Source organism: Leuresthes tenuis, unplaced genomic scaffold (genome assembly GCF_036924035.1).
Source record: "Leuresthes tenuis unplaced genomic scaffold, fLeuTen1.0.hap1 SCAF_4, whole genome shotgun sequence".
In the NCBI taxonomy this organism is placed as follows: Eukaryota; Metazoa; Chordata; class Actinopteri; order Atheriniformes; family Atherinopsidae; genus Leuresthes; species Leuresthes tenuis.
The window spans coordinates 14,762,694-14,770,517 of NW_027325358.1; the positions used below are offsets into that span (position 1 = coordinate 14,762,694).

General features: G+C 37.5%; 1 protein-coding gene across 1 annotated transcript; it reads left to right on the top strand.

The window, feature by feature from the left end:
* The first annotated feature begins 895 nt into the window (after window positions 1-895).
* On the top strand, window positions 896-5,490 carry LOC140305755 (microfibril-associated glycoprotein 4-like). Its single transcript, XM_072384732.1, has 5 exons — window positions 896-984; window positions 2,155-2,352; window positions 2,942-3,038; window positions 3,226-3,393; window positions 4,534-5,490. Exons 1-5 carry the CDS (start codon window positions 973-975, stop codon window positions 4,803-4,805), a joined length of 747 nt encoding a protein of 248 aa, XP_072240833.1. The 5' UTR covers window positions 896-972; the 3' UTR covers window positions 4,806-5,490.
* The last annotated feature ends 2,334 nt before the right edge of the window (window positions 5,491-7,824 follow it).

The following is a 7,824-nucleotide window of genomic DNA, read 5'->3' on the forward strand; positions in this document are numbered from 1 at the left end:
TTGCTGAAACTTTGCATTTGTCAAACACAAATTGTTGATTCATCATGGTTTTACTTTACAAGTTACCTGGTAAAAGTGAATGACTTGCCTAAATGAGGAGCTACATGAGGAATTCGGTCAGTGCAGAAACAAAACTTTGTTATTCCTTAGCTTGAGGCTTTAAGCTATTTTGTTTCTATTCTTTCTTCTTTTAATTCACAAAAACATTTACAGCCTATAGTTTCATTTTCTAACTTCTTTTCAGAGTAGCAGGAGCATAGTCGTTAATGAGTTTATCTCTATGCCTTCACTTTGTCCTACAAACTGTTTTAAAAAAGTGTCAGAATCAGCCCTAAAAAAGGCAATTTTAATTAATAGATTAAGTCATGTCAAACCACCTCATTCTCAGAAAAAAAAAAAACATTACCCTAAGTTCCCTTATAATGAACTGGATAATGGGATAGTGAGTTTAATAATGCTTTACATTTAGGGGAACTCCGGTATTTTTAAACCTAGACCTTCTTTCTGGCTTGAAATGTTGTCCCAGTAGAGGTGTGTGTAGAATTCCCTCCATTAGCTCTCCTATAGTTGCAAGTAACCACATAACAGTAGCTATGTGCTAACAGAGCTATAGTACACGTTCGTTCATTCATTCTTCTTAAAGTATTGGTGAAATAAAGACAGATAATGTCTTATTTAGAAGTTGCATCGTCCCTGCCCCGTTCACTCCGTTATGTGGATATACGCCGATCGCGAGTTATCTAAATATCTTCCGAAGGACGCCGACTTTCGCCAAACTGTTCTCAGTGAGTAGATAAACATATTTCATGCCAGAAATAAGGTCTAGGTTTAAAAATACCGGAATTCCCCTTTAAGCTGGTAAAGGGGATGGTGCATGCTTCAACAGACCCACCCACTGTGTGGACTGTTTAAAGCTGCCCATCATGATCCTGTTCAACAGATTAACTTAAACAGTGAAAATTCGTCCTTATCATGATGATGGAGGTAAGATTCGCTGAGAGAAAACATTTTGTATATTCAAGATAATGTTTTAGAAATGTTTCATTTTGATGGATTTAAATTGTCAGTGTGTAAAATATCAGAAATCTGTGGAATGGTTGTAATCTGAAACTTCTATTTTCAGGTGCTTGTAATTACATAAACAATCACGCTTTAGTGATACTGATACATAGGGCTGCTTTGAATCATAATGATAATACAAACAAATGATTCTTTGAATTGCTTTTTGATTTTCAGTTTTGTGGTGAAATACATTCTGAAGGCGATTTATTTTTTGTCCAGGAACTGACTTAAAATCATCATTTTATTGTAGCTATATCACTTAAATAAATCGATAAAAACAGTTCGTACCAGTTAATAATTAAAATCTGTCTTTTATTATTTATCTGCTGTTGACTTTACTGTGTTACTGGTTGTTGTTAGTTATTTATTAATAGGCTCTCCCAGTTTTAGTGAGCATATGTCATTTGCTTTTAAACTTCCGACCTATAAACTCCATAAAAGCAAACATCAAGAGTGCATTCCGTGACCCACATATGGGCAGGTAGACTTTAGACAGGATGCATTTAATATGATGAAGCCTGATTAAACATTAGACATTAGAATTACAGCACTGATATAAGGCAGGTTTCCAAAATCATCCTGCAGGGAATCCTTAAGTGTTGTAACAGCTTTATGCAAACAGTGTTGTTTTGGAGCTTTTACTCTAAGCTACAATTATTCTTTTTAAACTGCAAGAGATCATATGTCAGTATGGAGGAGCACGCAGAGATGTTGAATAAGTCTGGAAGAAAAATGGATTTGTCTCGTGTTTGGTTCAATTCTGAGCACACAAACAATCATTTTATAGTCAGTTCCCCAAAAACACAATTAAACATTTTCTGAAATAATTGGAGGTATCTGTCCACACAGACACCAGTTGGGGAAATTGGAAATAAACAACATTATTTTTGACATATGACAATGCATTTGTCAAAAAGCTTGAGATATCCACTGTAAAGGGCCATTCGGTACAAATAAGAATTGGAAAATATAAATGTATGACTGTTTGTCTTTCTTTGTAAACAAGACAAAAAAAATATCAACTCATAGTTATCTGTCCTGAGTGAAAACAGTTCCTGTAGCTTGAGGCGGGTGTCTTCATTTCTCATCCAGGCGACATTACTCGCAACTTTGCTGGTCCTTACAGCTTCAGCCCACTCCAACCCCCAGTATTACCTACCAGTTGACTGTGATGAAATCTATCGTTATGACAACACAAGCTCCAGTGGGGTCTACAAAATCTACCCAGGAGGTCCTACCACACCGTTGCATGTCTACTGTGACATGGACACTGACGGAGGGAGATGGACTGTGAGTAAACAGTCTAATATATATTTTACCATCATCTCTGTAGGGTTTTATTTAATGAGTAAATTGATAGATTTGATTTATAATTTAGGTTTATGCAAAAAACTAATTAGCAAGTGTAACTTTTATTGATTAATCTACACAGTTTGAGGTGTGTTATTTCAATAGAACTTGTAGCAGTTTGTCTGAGGTGCAAAAGTCCTTGTTATTCTGGTCACCAGGGATAGTTATCTATGACTGTGCTGTCTGTTGGTTCAACTATCACAATATATGCTCCATGCAGAATGATATTTGTTGTAATCAGTTTGAACCATCCCATATTCACTACTCTTACATGATGGATAATAATCTAGACAGTTTAAGACTTAAAAATAAATGCATACCTGCACCGAGGGCAACACTAATCAGTGTCAGCTCAGATTAATCTTACACACATGAAAGAAACATTTGCATTTTCTGTCTGTGTTTGATGGATAGAGCATACATGAATTATTAAAGATGACGTTTATGAAACTTTACAGAAAATCACTAAAAAGATTTACAAGAAGATGAAAGCTTTGTGTTGCATGATGCCTTTTGTTCTCCCTCTCAGATATTTCAGAGGAGAATGGATGGGTCTGTAAGCTTCTTCCGGCCCTGGAAGCACTATAAGGCTGGCTTTGGGGATGTAACTGGAGAATACTGGCTGGGTGAGTTCAACAGGAAATTATACTAGAACAGAAATGTAGTGCCTGTGCTTGATTTTCATTTTAATTTGATATTTTGAGATGAAATGATGGAGTCTGAACCTGATTTCCAAATTAGAGATACAGGAGATAATGGAGCTGTGAAAATGTAGCATGAATGTCAAATGAAGTAGATCTCTGTGTCTTTTAGGCCTGGAAAACATCTTCCTGCTTACTATGAGGAAGGAAAATGAGCTGCGGGTCGACATGGAGGACTGGGAGGGAGGAAAGGCCTCTGCTCAGTACTCCCTCTTCTCGATTGGCTCTGAAAATACCGGCTATGAGCTTAATCTGGGTAGCTTCACAGGCGGAGAGGCAGGTAATTGTCACTGTGTCTTAATTTGGGAGGGTGAATATTGACATAAAAAGGTGAGAGCCCTCCTCACCCAGAAGAGTTTCTGGGTTTTTTCTTAATAATTTCTGCTCAACTAAGTCTTGTCATGTTACTTTTAAGCTAAATGCAAAGCTGTGGATGAGCGTGAAAGAAACCTCTGACGGAAGCACGGGTTGATTTTTGTCATTTGTTTCAGTGGGAAAATAAATTCCAAAATATTACGTTAATCTTTAAATCAGTATGCCAATTTTAACCCACTTATTTGGAGAGACCATTTGCACTGAATAGTCTATAAGGGTGAGTGTTTAGCCAGTAAAGGCCTGTGTGAGAATAAAAAGCAACTAAACAGAGAAATCACAGCCATTAGATAAGTGATCTGGGAACACGCTGTTAAAATTAAAAGCCCAACGCAAAGGCAGTTTTCTGCGACTGAGTAAACAAGGCCTTTTTCATACATTGCTAACACAAAAAAAAATATTATTCATTTATTTTTAAAACAACTACCCTTCACTGGGAAGTTTTGACATGTGACAGTAATGATCTGTGTATGTCCTCAACATCAGTCCCTGTTTTTATAAGACTGTAATTCTTCATTTAAGCACAGAGGATAAGAATCTTTTCTTGGATAATTCTGCAGTTTGGTTTTTCCAAACTACCTTTGCGCTTGAAGTGAACAGTAGTGTGGTGGTGAGAACTGTCGGCTCACAGCAAGAAGGTTCCTGGTTTGAACGGGTCGCCAGTCCATAACAGGGCCACACAGGGCCCTGCAGTTTAAAGACATACATGTTAGGTTAATTGGTACTAAACTGACTGTTGGAGAGAGTGTGAGTGTGCATGGTTGTTTGTCTCTGTGATGGACAGATGATGATCATAGCCTGGAATCTTATCAAAGCCAGAATTATACAACCGTTCTAACAATTTTCACAAAGAGGCTAAAATTGAGCAAAAGTTGTCGAATTTTAAAAGCACTTTTTAAAGCACCATCTATTTTTATGAGACTGACTATACTGGTTATTGAGCTGCAGATTTGGTTAGTTAAGCTTTGAAAAGTTAAAGAAATATCTGAGTATAATATTCCATGGTTACAGCTCACCTCACACTACTTCTTTTGCTTTGTTCTGCCAGGGGACAGTTTGACAAACCACAACTCCATGAAGTTCACCACCTATGACAAAGACCAGGGTCAGTGGGAAAACAATTGTGCTCAGCATTATCTGGGGGGATTCTGGTACAAAGCTTGCCACATGGCAAATCCCACCGGCATGTACGCACCTCACAGTGCCATCGCATTTGAAAATTCTCATGTGATTTGGCATGCGTGGAAAGGCTGGAACTACTCCCTGAAGACCATTGCCATGAAGATCAGATCAGTGACTAAGTGTTCATGCTCACAATAATCTGTTGCATAAAGACTCAAAACAGTTATTAGTCATTAATCATTGTAAAGATAAAAAAAAATTCTTCTGTAGTATTATAGCTGTGGGCTCCTGTAAAGCCTTCAACTGAACACACTTCATTATTTCATCACCATGTTTTATGGGGGTTGTGCAGCATTAACCATTTTGTAGAGCAACATTTTCAACATTCTTCTTTGTATAATCAACTCCAGGAGCTCCAGAGTAGTTCCCAGCACAGAATGAGCCTTCTTTATTGTGTGGGTATGGGGGAATATCATCTGTGGGGCCTTTGTCATCCCTGTTGCCTTTCATCACCAACGTGTTAAGAAAAATTCAGTGAATGTATTGCTTTTCTATTTCTTTTTTCTTCTTGATTTACTGTTTCAAAAACACAATCAGTCAGAAAGTCTGCACACATCTGCTCCCTTTATTAATTTTTCTCGATTTTTATTGAACTCTTTATTCAGCTTCTTCTCTTTGTTGCATTTTGTAAAGCACAGCACAGTCTGTGTTAGATAGTTTCAACAGGCTTGATCAATATCAAGCACCAGAAATAATAAAAACAGTGAAAGTAGTGGTTGTTTTTGCCACAAAATAAGTTAAAGTTTAAAAACTGCAGTTCTGGAGCATTGGAAGTGCATTTCTTTATGATGTAATCTCAGTGATTAAAAAACATTTGAACTTTTTTGTGTGTTTTTTTAAAAACACTATTAAGGCATACCAGTTAGTGTATGACACTGAAATTACAATAGGATCTACACAGGAAAAGTTTACTCAAATGCATGACTCAACACAGAGGCGGGGTCAAATCTATGTTTGGCATTTTATTACACAAGGTGATCAGTACACAGATAGTAAGTCCAAACAAACTGACCAAATCCTAGTGGTGGGGCACATGAACTGGAAGTGCGTGTCGAGTAGACAGGGCAATGGCAGGTTAAGCCCCAATTCAAGGCTTGTGTCATTCTCCCAGCAATCACATGATCACAGACAAATGAAGCCTGGCTCCTCGTGGTCACACTGGTTTGTTTTGGACATTTTGGATTTCTGTTGCAGATTTTTTTCCCCAATATTTTTTTTTTTTTGCAGCCCACACTTAATTTTTTAAACAACATGACATTGTAACATTGCCATTTATCGACAGAAGTCAATGCAACTATAATGTGAACATATAAGAAAGGACTCGAACTGAAATAAAAACAAATGGGCTACATTTTTGTTTATACCGATCAGCTTTTTTGAGTCTGGAATCCCATAGAAACCAAACTGCAGTCTGTTTTATGGCCATGGTGTATGAGATGGAGCAAGTTGTAGACGTAACATATTTGCTTGAGTGATAATATTAGGATATGGTAAGATGTTTAATTAACGTTTTCATTGGTGGCTTTTTAAAAAAGATAAGCATAAACACCAATCCGTTTTCAGATATTTATTGTGTGCGGTTACAACCTGCTGGAAATGTACAACGATAATCAATTCCATTATAACTACAACTACAAAGGATTCAACATCGAAAGCCACTGTGAGACACTAGCCTTCATCAGGTGTACACAATGATAACATATAGGCTGCGGGTTCACCTGACACATGGTGTCACTGTTGTGCTGAAGAACCTCGTTAGGTTCTAAGATGGATTTATGGCCTGTTTGAACTGCATTTCTGAAAGTTGGAAAACTTGGAAACTCCATCCCCTGTATCATTGATTAAATGATTAGGACTTGTCTTTATCACCCCTCACACAGAGTTGAGGTCTGAACAGGCTGATGTAATTTCACACTACAAAGTAAACTGTTGAAGTGCCGCATGATCGAGGATAGAAAATATTTGTTTGTTTTCATACTTTTTAAAAAAAAAAGTGAAACCAGTATAATGGGACAGTGGTAAAAAAACACAACAGAACAATCAAGTTATCTGGTCAGCTCATACAATGAAAATGACTTACTTGCTCTGAGTATAACAAACTATAATGGGATCTTTTTCAGTGATATTAGTTTGAATATCACCTAGTTTGCAAACAGGTGATGTTAACATGTAATTGTTCAAAAGCAAGATTAAGACAAGCCTGAGTCTTTGAGGGGTGAAGTTAGGCAGAGGATCTCCATTTGTCAATGAATGAAATGTTGAAAACAGTTTTCCTCAATAAGAGTGGAATTCTTCCTTCTACAGAGCAGAATGCCATTAAAACATTCAAGGAATCACCACACCTCAGTGAAAACGTGCAATGTGGTCAGACCAGCTATCTGTGATAGGGTTGTATCGATGCCCTTGGCCAGGTTCATTGACACTCCTGAGATGGCAACATTGATGTCTACATCAATCTTATATCCCTCTCGCCACATTTGCTGTCTTCAAGACGACATCTTTTCCTGGGATGCCCGTGCATTTTTCAGCAAGACATTGCAAAACCACAGACAGCACACATTAAATAAGGCGCAGCTGAGGAAGAAGAGGTTATGGGTTGGACTGTCCTACCTGCTGGCCTGACATGTACCCCACTGAATTTGTGTGGGGAATTCCTAAATGAAAAACGCTGTCAACTCCTTGTAGTGTTGTATAAGACTTGTTAGCAGGGGAAAATGGGATTAAATAACAACTAACATGCTTCATTGTTTGGTGTTTTCAATGCCAGAATACATTTTAAGTGCCGTGAGATTTTTTTTCTTCAAATGATTGGTTTAAAGAAAATGTATGCAGTGTTGTTTATTTAGAAGAATATGAATAGCCTCGTTAAGAACCGAAATGACCACTTATACGCAATAAAGTTAATGATGAATGATGATGTTGGTTTATTCTCTCAGATTAATAACTGTGGTGCAGCGTGTTTATTCAAAAGATCCGCTCTCGTGCCGCTTTTCAGTAAAATTTATGATGGAAATAACCTCAAGCTGCTTCTGTAAGATAAAACAAACAGAGATGCAGCTGGTTTGCAGACCCCCTCCTTCCTCTCTCTCTATAGGACCCGAAGTAGTTTCAGGAAAACAGCGCCTGAGCGTTTTCTTTTTCTTTTTTCTTTTTTTTT